This window comes from Castor canadensis, chromosome 7, assembly GCF_047511655.1.
Source record: "Castor canadensis chromosome 7, mCasCan1.hap1v2, whole genome shotgun sequence".
Classification (NCBI taxonomy): domain Eukaryota; kingdom Metazoa; phylum Chordata; class Mammalia; order Rodentia; family Castoridae; genus Castor; species Castor canadensis.
This window is the reverse complement of record NC_133392.1, coordinates 157,679,230-157,692,173: the sequence shown is the minus strand read 5'-3', so window position 1 is coordinate 157,692,173 and position 12,944 is coordinate 157,679,230. Positions and strand designations below refer to the sequence as shown.

Sequence of the window (12,944 nt, the reverse complement as noted above, 5' to 3'; positions counted from 1 at the left end):
GCTCCTCTCAGTCACGCTTGCTTTGGCTATGCATGCTTCCATATGAACTTTAGGATCGATTTTTCTATTTTTGTGAAGAATGACATTGGGATTTTGATGGGGATTGCGTTGAGTCTGTAGGTTACTTTTAGTAATATAGGCATTTTTCACAATAATCAATTCTGCCAATTCATAAATATGTCCCGAGTTTTTCAAAGCACCTGTTAGAACAGAACTGACCTGACTGTGCAGATTTTATAACAAAGAAAGTCTCCATAGTGCCAATCAGCATTTCAGGTCGTTTTGCTTAGTTATGTACAACTGCTAGCTAGCACTAGAGTTTTCTTACTCTTGCTTTAACTATTGGATTTTTTTGTCATGAGAAAGTTAGCCACTCAGTGTGTGCACACTCCTCTCTCTGTTCAAAGTTAACTTTAGTAGGCATCACTACTAAACCTGATTGAAGTGTGGCTGATAACCCAAGTTGTCATTCAGTGTAGCTTTGGCACCTTGAAGGCCCTTAGGTGAGATTTCTGCCATTTCATACAGAGATTTTGTCTCCCTTTTAGCATGTTAAACTAATGATTAGATGTTTGCCTTTAAGTGAATCTTTCTGTTTTTTTCTTAGCTCCTCGAATCCCGGTGGGTAAAAGAATTTTTACCACAACACACACTCCAGGATGTGTGTTTCTTGAAGTAGATGAAAGGTAGGTACTTCTTTTTTAACCCTAAAAGAAATTTGTTTCTATCTGATATTTGTCAGTTGCACTGAAATTTGTGTTGTCTGAATTGTAATATAGTTGTCTTGCATGTTATATTCAGAAAGAGGTACACAAGGTATGGTGTTAGATCTCACAGCACTGTGCGTTAGGTAGGTAAGGTGACATAGCTCGGTTGTACAGAAGAGGAGAGTGAACCAGAGCTTGGTCTGCTCCAGGAACATCTCTAGAATACCTGGCTGTACTTATTTGGGACCACAACTCTGTCACCTGTCATCCATCACAGTTATTTCCACTTGATAGTTGCTCCTCAAATCAGTTTATGATAAAGCTTAGCTAGTCTGAAGTGGGAGGAAAAAAATAAAGAACAGATTTTTTTGGCGGGGGGAGGTGGACACCTAAATTTATTTAAAGGATTTTTTTCTTCATTTTGAACTTATGTCACTCTTCTTTGGGGGGTGGGTGTTAAGATGGTTTGGTATTTAAAAGACAGTGATGGCAGATCGTAGTCACTGCTTATTGCTGTTTTTTGATATCTTTATTTGGAAAAAGTAAATATTGGCATCACATCAGTGATGTATTTATATTTATTTTAAAATTTTAGCTATTCATGAGATTTAAAAGCCTGGGAATGTACCACATATAAATGTGTCACGCAAAAAAATCTCAGAAACCTGGGCACAATTATGATAATTAATTTTGATTTTAAAAAATCTTAATGTATGAAAATGGGTTTACTTAATAATAATTATCCTGAAACCAAATGGCAGTTGGTGAGATATTTTGTATAAAATAATCTGTTTAAAGTAACAAAATTTAGTTAAGGAAAATTCTGAAAATAACTTATTTCATTAGAAAATATTTTTGGATTTCTAGCCGGGTGGTGATGGCTCACATCTGTAATCCTAGTTACTTGGGAGGCTGAGATTGGGAGGATCATGGTTCAAGGCCAGCCAGGGAAAATAGTCCCTGAGACCCATCTCCAAGATAACCAGAGCAAAACGGACTGGAGGTGTGGCTCAAGCAGTAGAGTGCCTGCTTTACATATGCGAAGCCCTTTCAAACCCTGGTACTACCAAAAAGGAAGGAAGGAAGGAAGGAGGGAAGAAGGAAGAAAGGGAAGGCAGGGTTGGAGGAAAATACGGATTTCTAGACAGTAAATGTTTATGGAGGCAGCTTTGTCTAAGTTATCCTTACCCTTACCATTACAAGTTTCCTGTGAACCTTTATCCCAAAAATGTTTGTATACTAGTTTCTGTTTGATATTACATTGTTTTTAAGTATTTTTAATCATGCTGTGTTAGCTTTCTGTTACTGTAACAAAATACTCAAGATAGTCATCTTATGAAAAGAAAGGTTTATTGGCGCTCTGGGTTTCAGGCATGATCTGGTGCCTGTTTCTTTGGGCCTGTGATGAGTCTGAATATCATGGCAGGAGTGTGTGGTAAAGCACAGCTGCTCACTCATGGAGCTGGGAAAAAAGAAGAGAAAAAAAGGCCAGGTCCCAGCATCTCTTTGGGGCACACCCCAGTGACTTGACTTCTTTCCCCTAGGCTCTGCTTATTAAAGGGTTCACCACCTAGTAGCACTATGGGCTGGGGACCAGGCTTGCAACATAGGGACCTTTGGAAGACAGTCAGGATCCAACATATAAAAATACTGTACACATAGCCTGCTTTATTCATTTACCACCACATCCTTCTGTTACGTGGTCTTCGGAGAGAGGGCAGCACTGGGGTTTGAACTCAGGCCTACTTGAACCACACCCTGGCCCTTTTTTTCTTTAGCTAGTTTTTAGATAGGGTCTCACACTTTTTGCCCTGGGCCAACCTTGAACTGCTCTTCTCCTGCCTATGCCTCCCATATAGCTAGAAGTACAGGCATGAGCTACCTTCCCAGCTTGTTTATTGAGATGCTATGTCACAAACTTTTGCCCAGGCTGGCCTCAAACCATGATCCTCTGACCACTGCCTCCTAAGTAGCTGGGATTATAGGCATGCTCCACCATGCCTGGCCCATGATGAGATCTTTTTAAATAGCTGCATAATAGAGAGCATTAGACTCCTCTGAACACCATGCTGAAAATACAGGTCTTACCTGCAGAGGTTCTGATGAAGTAACTCACAGTGACTTCAGATCTGTTCGTAGTGTATTGCCTGGGTGATTTTGATCCAAATGTGAAATGACTGCCATCATTTCCTAGAGCACCCAGCCATCTCCCACAGTGCATACACTTAGGTCTCTTCCTTTTCTAAAGCTTTAATGAACATCTTTTGCTTCATTTTCCCTACTAGAATTAAGTAAATCTACTTTTTTCCTTCTTGTTTGGATCTGGGAATGGAACTCAACACTCTACCACTGAGTTACATCACCAGCCTACGAGCATTTTTCAAGTATATAAAGTCTAAAATTCACTTGCTATTTGTTGTGTGCCTGTATCCCAGAGCAGTGCCTTTGCTGGGTTACCTACCTCAGGATCTGGTCGGCTCATCGATCTTGACATACTTGCATCCAGAAGACCGTCCTCTGATGGTTGCCATACACCAGAAAGGTAGGGCCTGCACCTTTACAGGAGGAGTCTTCTTTACCATGGATTTGTTCTGATTCTTCATTTTCCATTAGAGTTCAACTTTAACCAGATAATCAATGCATTGAAACTGCTAAAAACAATGGTTTCTTATATTTTAATATAGCAAAAAAATCACAAATAAATGACAGGACACGTGTAATCAATGTCTGTGTAAAGTCTACTTTTGTCTTTTTGTTTTATATAGTCTTGAAGTATGTAGGCCATCCTCCCTTTGAACATTCACCCATTAGATTTTGTACTCAAAATGGAGATTATGTCATATTGGATTCCAGTTGGTCCAGCTTTGTGAATCCCTGGAGCCGGAAGGTTTCTTTCATCATTGGTCGACATAAAGTTCAAACGTAAGTTAATCCATTTGAATACTTTGTAAAAATTCTGTTTTGCCTGATGTACACCTTAGCTCATTGAATGCGCCTTGAAGCAGCTACACACAAAGTAAACAGAGCACAGATTTTCTTTCATTGCTTATGACAAGTCTGTCAATAACCTAGCAAGAGCCTTACTTAAACTATAGTCAGACTTAAAGTAGCTTCAATGTTCATCTTTAAGTAAACTGTGGAGTATTTGTTTGATACTTTGTTATAATGGTCAATAAGAATTTTTGTAGAAAATTGCCTAACACAATACCTCAAATGATTTGCATGCTAGATACAAAAAGCAGCATAGTCATTTATTTATACCTATTTGTATGTTTAATGCATTCACATTAAACATTTGTATGTTTAATGCAGACACAGATTATGGTCATGTGTAGAGAGGGGACTGTGGACAAAAAGCTCTTTCCTGTTTGCCTTTTCTGTATTTTAAAAAGATCTTTTAGTGAGCGTGGAAAACATCACCCTCTGTCGTCAAATTCCACTTGTATCTGTTTCATTAAAATTTATTTTTGAAAATCCAGTTCTTCACTGTTTCTTGTTCTACCAGCATGGCTGACTGCAACTTGTTTGATTGCTGTTCCTGTCCATGTCACATGTCATGTGAAATGCAGCCAGGACAGCCCGGCCTGCTACTTTGCAGCTGAGACACTCCTACTTACTCCTTGAATTTTTGCTCCAGTTTTAGTTGACCTGTAGAGTTTTTGACCAGGTCATAGTTTTTCTTTGATGTCTTTTTCTTTCTTTTTACTTCCTTTCTTTCCTTTTTCCTTTTGCTTGCTTAAGCATGGAAATTATACTATGTCTTCACTGTTACGATGAGATTGAGGAATTATGTTTTGGGTTTTTTTTTGTTTGTTTTTGTTCTAAGACAAGGTCTCACTATATAGCACAGGTTAGCTTTAAACTCAAGAGTCTCCTGCCTCAGCCTCCTCTAGAGTGCTGGGATTACAGCTGTGCACCGCCAGACTGGCTGCTGGTTTTTGTATTTTGTTATACAACTATATATACATAAGCATAAAACTAGAATAGTAGATCTTACCAATAAAACATATTGTCCCATCTTCATATTACAGTGGAACTGGTACACATTCAGGGTGAGTAGAGGTCTCAAGGTGTTCTCACAAATTTGTACGCCAGCATCTGGCCTTTGCAGAGCAGGTCTAAAACATTAAGGGAAGAAATGGACTCCTCAACACCCTAACTCATGGGACTGAGTCATGGTAGAAAGCTAACTTAATAACTAAAATAAGAACTAAGTCTGCCGGTTAAGTGCTGTTTATATTGGGCAAAAAAGACATTTTCCCCCGGTCGGAAGCCTACTTGCAAATGCAAATAATCAGATGGTTACTTAATGTGAGTAAAGGGCACCTCAGAGCAAATCTTCTCAGGAGTCATCCATCTGGAGGGTTGGTGGGTCTGTGTCCCCTGCCCCAGGCAGTTACATAGATAAATATTAAATTTCCCAAGTTACCCTTTCAGTTCTTTGATTAAGTGTATTACAAATTACCGGACATATAATGAGTATTCAAAATCTTGTCACGTTTTAAAGATTGCATCACTATTTATATCTCAACATCTAAGATTATATAAGGGAACTAACTTAGAATGTACGAGGTTTTTAATCTTACATAAAGTAATGGCTGTCTTTTATATTTATCAATTATTTTTAGTGCATTTATTCTTTCAAATATTTGTGGATTGCCTACCCTGGTGAGGTGTTGTGCTAGACCCTGAGAGAGAAAAGGCAAATGTTCTCTTACTTTCTCAGAACCCACATTGTAACGGGAGAGGCAGTGAGTGAAGATGGTCTTGTCAACCAGAAAGTGGCACGTATTCAACTAGAGTTCTGACGTATTCGACTAGAGTTCTGACGTATTCGACTAGAGTTCTGACGTATTGGACTAGAGTTCTGACGTTTTCGACTAGAGTTCTGACGTATTCGACTAGAGTTCTGACGTATTGGACTAGAGTTCTGACGTATTGGACTAGAGTTCTGACGTATTCGACTAGAGTTCTGACGTATTCGACTAGAGTGTGACAGTGTGGCAGTTGAGATGGGAAGGGAGCAGTGAGAGTGCTGAGCACAGAGCCCTGGCCATGTCTTCTTGGATCCCAGCTTATGGTGCCATTATCTACCATGTCACCATCAGATCCACACAAGGTGAAAAGGAGCAGCCTTCCCAGGGATCACTTGGGAGTGGAAGTTCCCTCTACGTGTGCAGCAGCCTCATACTTGAGGGCATCGGTGCTACCGTTTGATGAAGGCTGTCTCTCTCTTGCCTTACCAACTAATAAGTTTGGTTAAAGATAGTTTAGGTTTGTAGAAATTTTCACAACTAGGAATATCTAAACATCATCGTATAAAACAATCTCACTGTTTCCATTTCAACATTTCACTCAAAAAACAAACTCAAGTGTGTGTGAGAGGTGTTTAAGCTCATAGAGGATAGGAAGTGCTTAGGTACTCATTCTTTAACAAATACTTGGTGTGTGCCTGCTTGGATGAGGCGCTGTTCCTGGTACTGGCAATGCAGGAGGAAGCAAAGCAGGCAGAAACCTGAAGCCATGGAGCCTGAATGGTCATGAGGAACAGGCAGGGGCAGATGACCAGCACTTAGTTCTGTAGAGTGCACCTGTGTCAGGTTGTGAGACAAGGTGTTTACACAGAATACCTGTGCTACGCTGTGCTGAGAAGTATTGATTGCACCTATGGGACGTAAAGGTGAGCAGGGCAGCTGCTATGCTGTCATGGGGACACACATGATGAGTGCATGGTCTGCTTTATGACTGCCAGTATGCTAGGATTTTCTGATAGTTTTCTGCCTTTGGGATAGTCTTTCAGTTTTTAGGTAATTGAACTGCATGTGTAAGTTGTAAGAAGCAGCAGATTGGTGTAATTGGAAAAAGGAAAGCACTGGCTCTGGGCTCAATGTGTATTCAAATCTGGCTCTGATGCTCACCTCTTGGTTAGGTGAACTTGAGCAAGTTCCTCAAATGCCCCAGTCCTCTCTGTTTGATACTACAGTACTCAGGATTGAACCCAAGGCTTCACACATGGTAGGCAACCACTCTGCCAATGAGCCGCATTTCAAGCCCTTCTCTCACTCTTAATGCCAGGGGTAACTCCTACTTCATAGGACTCAGCAAGATGATGTATCTGACTCAGTACACCTCACTGGCACTTGCTCTGCTGAGGTCCTGAGAGGCAGTTAGTTTCATGGTGATAAAGGCGTAGACTGGGTTGTGGTCCCTTCATACATCCCTGCTTTCCTGTTAAAAGCTATGGGACCTAGCTATGCATATGTGTGTGTATGTATGTATTTTTACATGTGGGTGTATATGTCCTTATATATGTCATACAGGTGAATATGTGTGTGTGTATATATAAAATCAGTGACAGACAGATAACCTTAGTGCCTAAAATACCTTCAACAGGTTTTAAACTTTGATACACACACACAACACACTTTTTTTTTTTTAAGTGTAACAGTTACATAAAGGTTAGTATTGCAGAGAATCTTAGTCCCACACCTATAATCCCAGCACTTGGCAGGCAGAGGTAGGAGGATCACAAGTTCAAAGCCAGCCTGGGCTACATAGTGAGACCCCCACCTCAAATAGCCAAGGGCTTGGGGATGTAGCTCAGTGGTAGAGCACTAGCCTAGCGTATATAAGGCCTGGGTTTGACTCCCAGCACTGCAAAAGAAAAAAAGCCTGTTAATGTTTCATTTGTTTCTCTGTATTTTCTATACCTCCATGAAGAGAAATTTAGTTTTATGTTTTCTGAATTTAAGATCAAACAGTTGCTTTGTAAGAGCATGGATGTATTATTTGAATAGTCTATTAAGATCACTTTGGACTTCATTTTAAATGAATCTTAAATTGCTTGGTGTTTTGTAGGACTCCACTAAATGAGGATGTTTTTGCCACCAGAATAAAAAATGCAAACAGTAGTGACAAAGACATTACAGAATTACAAGAACAAATTCACAAACTTCTCTTGCAGGTAAAGTGAGAGCTTTTAAAAAACAAACACAGACTTCCCATGCTCGTGTTTTATGTGAACATTCAGTCCTAGAAAGTACATCACAGAAGTAAACTATGAAAGGGCTCTTTACCCTCTACCTTCCAGGAATGGTTGTCTTTATCTTTTTGCCTATGAATGAAATTGTTCAGTGTATTCTATGTGAAATACACAACATTTTTAGAACCAAGTAGACAGCAAACTGGAGGAACAAGACAGAAAAGCTTTCTGCATGAGAAAAAAATTCTTCTTGTATTCTGAACACCACCAGAGTACTCACCCTCTGAGTTTTTTGCTTCAGTATTGTTTAGAAATAATCCCAGTTTTAAAGGCAAAGGAGAGGGATGGTAGGGCTCTATACCTTTAGTTACTATAAGGTAAAAGCAAGAAGCCTTAACTGCTGAAAAGCAGTATCAAAAGTGGATTCTACTAATATAACTGTTAGCCCAGTGGTTTCCAACATGTCTTTTATAAAATCTCTAGGTTCAGGAAATATGCATGGAGTTCTTGAGAAAATATGACATATATTTCATTTATTCTCTCTATTCTAAACTCAGAATAAGGAACTAGTTTATTTTCAGGATTTTAAAAATGAATTATACTGAGTCTCTAACTCCCCATTTCCTGCCTGGGGAGCATGAAATGTTTCTCCCTTTTTTCCCATGTCTCCCCACTTCTATCCTGTTTATATTTAACTATACTATTACTTTTCACTAAAAAAATCAATTACTATGGCATTTCAAAAACTGGCAGTTCCAGGCTGGGCTCTGGTGGTTTGTGCCTGTAACCGTACTTGGGGAGCTGATACCAGGGGAATAGTTTGCAGATCAGGAAAAAGTTTGTGAGACTCATCTCAACCAATAGCTGGGCACAGTGGCAGGTGCCTGCCGTCTCAAGCTGTGCTGGAGGCTGAGATTGAGAGGATGGTGCTTTCATGCCAGCCCAGGCCAGAAATGTTTGTGGATCTCTTCTCAAGGGAAAACTACGGCATGGTGTATATACCTGTCATCCCAGCAACAGTGGGAAGCTTAAAATAGAAAGATCAAGGTCCAGGCTAGCCTGAGCAAAAAGTAAGAGGCTGTCTCCAAAATCACCAAAGCTGAAAGGGCTGGCAGAGTAGTTCAAGTGATAGACTGCCTGCCTAGCAAGCACAAAGCCCTGAGTTCAAGCCTCAGCATCACCAAAACAAACCAAAACTTAATGTTCCAGAAATGCTACCTAGACTAGAAAGTCTTACTTTCTAGTAAGACTGCCCTTGAGAATTAGGAAATGACCAAGGAGTGTCTTTTACATCAGCATCTGGGCTAAATGCATCAACCTACACCTGATTTAGGATTTGAGAAGTTTTCATTTCTGGTGGTTCTAGAGAAGCTCTGAGCTGGGTAATTCTGTGGTTTAGACAGCAGTGTCTGATTGGCCCTTCTCTCTCCTCCCTCAGCCAGTTCACATGAGTGCCTCCAGTGGCTATGGGAGCATGGGGAGCAGTGGCTCCCAGGAGCATCATGTCAGCATTGCCTCTTGCAGTGAGTCCAGCGGGCCCTGCGTGGAGGAAGCACAGAAGCAGCCGGTAGGTGCCGATGTGCTCTTGTGTGGATGCTACATCATCCCTTTAGTTCTCTGTGATGTGTCACTGCTGGTCCTGCACCTGCTGACATCTGCAGATTTGTTCTGGACTTGAAATCCTTATCTGATAATAGACATTTCAGTCTGTTTTGATTTAGAAAAGGAAACATCACATTTGGATTAATTGTATGTTCTAAAAATTGGTATGCTGTGAAGAGATTAAAGTTTTGTTGGTACCAGTGTACCTTGGCACAGTAGGAAGCTAAACTAAAGTGAGAACTAAGGCCAGGCATGGTAGTGCTTGCCTGGAATCCCAGCTGTTTGGGAGGCAGAGACAGGAGGATGGAGGTTCCAGGCCAGCCCGGGTGAAATTAATGTGAGACCCCTTTGAAAAACAAACTAGAATCTGACCATGGCAGCTCATGTCCGTCATTCCAGCTGCTTGGGAGGTGGAGGTAGGAGATGGCAGTCCAAGGCTGGCCGTGGGCAAGACCTTGAGACCCACCTGAAAAACAAAGTAAAGTAGGACGTGCTGGCAGTGTGACCAAGCAAAGTAACAACTGTGCTTTTAAACCTTCCGTCTTTAGGCAACCAGAGTTAAGTGTATGCTGTGAATCTTTTAGTGTACATTTCCATAATTTTTAAAACCTGTCTTATGATTCTTTCCCTAAGATGACCTTGCAGCAGGTCTATGCCAGTGTAAACAAAATTAAGAATCTGGGTCAGCAGCTCTACATTGAGTCAATGAGCAAATCGTCAGCCAGGCCAGCAGTGAGACCGCACCTGGAGCTGCGGGGCAGGGGTGAGTGAGCGGCACCAGGTCCCTCCCCAGCTGTCCTTCTGCAGGAGCCACGCCAAGCCCTGGGCCCGGCTGGTGCAGCTGCTTTTCATCTTTCTTCATTTGCCCAATAAGAGTAGTAATATTAATAGTGGCAGATGCTACCTTGAAGGCTAAATGGGATTAGAATGGAGTTCTACTTTGCTTTTATTGAAGAAGTAGCTTTGATGATAATAGCAGCAAATTCATAGATTTTCTCCTCTAAGCTGTCTATAAACCAAAAGAGTTTATTTTAGAATACATTTCAGATTGTAAAGTATACTGAAAGAATAATACCTTTCTGTCACTTCAAACAAGTGGAGAATATTAATGATCTAAACTGAATGAAAAGCATTGGCCTTTTTCCTTTTCTTAAACGTGAAGTAAGGCCCATTCTAAAACAGTGTGATTGTTGTATTAAGCACCATTAGTTAACCTAGGTACATAGCAGAAGAATGAGATCAGACTAGAATGACCTTTTTTGTTGGATGGATGGATGGACAAACAGATGGGTGGACAGGTTTAGTATACAGATGTATTCATCAGTTCTGACCATTGAGAGGACCCACAGGCAAAGCAAGCAGATCTTTGTTTCTAAATACATTGTTCCAACAAAAGGAACCAGGGCCAGAAAGTAACGAAGTGCCAAAATAGAGACGGGCATGCCACAGGGGCTCAGGAAACAACCTGAAAGAGCTGCCAGCAGCCCAAACTAGAGCAATGTCAGCAACAAAATACATGATAGCATTGAATATACATACCCCAACAAACAAAATAAATATCTGTGTCTCCATTCCGATAGCGAATGAATGAAGACTAAAGACATGTGATAACCAAATTTAATGTGAGATACTGGACTGGATCCTGGAACAGAAAAATTGGTGTTGAATTGGCAAAAATCTGAAGAAAGTCTTTAGTAGCATTATACCACTGTTGTTAATTTCTTAGTTTGGTCATTTTATTGTGTACATTAGCAGAAGCTGGGTGAGAAGTAGTGGGACTTCTCGATATTATTTTTACAGGTCTTCTTTAAGTCCACATTTATTTCAGAGTTAAAGTGAATGAGTTAGCAGAAGCAGGCTTTTCTCCATGATGCCCTCTGAAGCTACACAGGCCTCTCCAAACCAGCTCAGAATGGCCTTTCTTAGTAACAGCTGCAGATCGCACTCATTGCAGAGCCTGTCCTCAGTACTGACAGCTCAGTCACTCCTTCCTGAAGGCCTTTCCAGGCTTGGTCTTCACAGCACCATTCTTCCTAGCTGCCTGCTTTTTGGTTCCTTTACTTTCTCATTATTCTCTAATTCAAGGAGGTTCAAGTTCTTTCTACACCTATGCTGTCTGATTTGTGGATGTTTACTCTTGATTTCATTCTAGCCACACTTGACAATTTAATTCAAATTAAATACAAGTAAATAAAAGGTATAATGTGTAAATACAATGAAAAATTTATATTCCTTGGTTGCTCTCGCCATATGTCAGTGCTTAGTAGCCACATGTGTTATTGGCTACTCTATACTCTATAAGATAGCTCAAAGAAAGAGCAATTCTGTCAGGTTCTGTTGGACACAGTTTGACCCAGGTAATGCTATGTGCCCTACATGGCAACACCTGAGAGGTGCGCAGTGTCTAAGCATCCCACTCCCGTGATGCTGACAGCTCAGGCGTGAAGGTGGTGGGTGGTGTGCACTGATGGTTTAGCATACAGTGTCTAGGTATGCTGATTACATGTGCGGGTAGTGTCAACTTGACATTGGGAAGTACCCCACAACTTCCACCTCACATAATCTTTACCTGAACACTTGTTTCACTCTTGTTCTTAAATAACATTGTAACCATTCTATGTAATGTGCTCTGTACCTTGTTTTATTAAATACAACATTATTATACATTGTGGATATCTGTACTCATTTTTAATAGCTGCATAATATTCGGTTGACGTGTATATCATAAAGTGCCATGATTTGATTCGCTAGATGTTTTCTTAACTGCGTGCTAAATGTAATTGCACACCCTTTCTCTTTCAGATGAACAGAAGGCCTTTTCTTCCTCCCAGACCTTGAAAAAGAAAGGCATGTTCTCTGAGCCTTGTGAGGACTTGAGGAAAGGCCAGCATAGCCCATCCTATCAACAAATAAACTGTATTGATAGTGTCATCAGGTACAAGACACAAAAGCAGACTTAGTCACTGTTGGGACTTCATAGAATTTTAATACATGTTTGGTTTTGACTTTGAGGTTTATGGAGTGCCAACTACATACAGTTCACAATTTATTGAAGGGTATAAAAAATTAGAAGATGGATCTTTTCTCTGGAGGAGTTATGGGATAGTTGAGAAGGCAAGACCTAAGCTTGTCAAAGTTACATGGTGAACGATGTGAAGATGAACTCAAGACTATAGTAAAAGATTGCAACCCAGTGATCCAGCCAGATGAGCTGAGCGGGAAAGAAAGTACAAAGTCTCCCAAACACAGGGGGACATGGCATGGGAAGGCTAGGCAGGAAAATAAGGCCTAATTCTGTTGTCGCAGATACCTGAAGAGCTACAACATCCCAGCTTTGAAAAGAAAGTGCATATCCTGTACAAATACAACTTCTTCATCCTCAGAAGAAGACAGGCAGCACCACAAGGCGGACGACGGCCATGCACTGCAAGGTAAAACACTGTCTGCAGAGCTGGATTAGGAGTCACCACATGCCCATCATGCTCTCTGTTTCTCTCAGATTTCTTTTCTCTTTCAAGACAGGGTCTTGCTGTCTCACTGTGTAGCCCAGGCTGGCCCAGAACCTGTGATCTTCCTTCCTCAGCCTCCCGCATGCTGGGGTTATACACATGCACCACCAGGCCCAGATGTCTCCAGTTTCTTGTCTTTAGTTA

General features: G+C 40.9%; 1 protein-coding gene across 5 annotated transcripts in view; it reads left to right on the top strand.

Moving 5' to 3' along the window:
* Positions 1-12,944, top strand: part of Per3 (period circadian regulator 3) — a 41,673-nt gene that overhangs the window by 12,905 nt on the left and 15,824 nt on the right. For all 5 annotated transcript variants that reach the window (XR_012450136.1, XM_074081447.1, XM_074081445.1 and 2 more), the window contains 8 exons: positions 608-686; positions 3,143-3,249; positions 3,473-3,629; positions 7,566-7,671; positions 9,128-9,256; positions 9,925-10,054; positions 12,094-12,226; positions 12,598-12,722. Coding sequence is in view for 4 of the 5 variants with exons in the window: in XM_074081447.1 (XP_073937548.1) it covers positions 608-686; positions 3,143-3,249; positions 3,473-3,629; positions 7,566-7,671; positions 9,128-9,256; positions 9,925-10,054; positions 12,094-12,226; positions 12,598-12,722 (966 nt within the window). In the remaining variant the exon portion in view is untranslated. The remainder of the gene's footprint in view (positions 1-607; positions 687-3,142; positions 3,250-3,472; positions 3,630-7,565; positions 7,672-9,127; positions 9,257-9,924; positions 10,055-12,093; positions 12,227-12,597; positions 12,723-12,944) is intronic.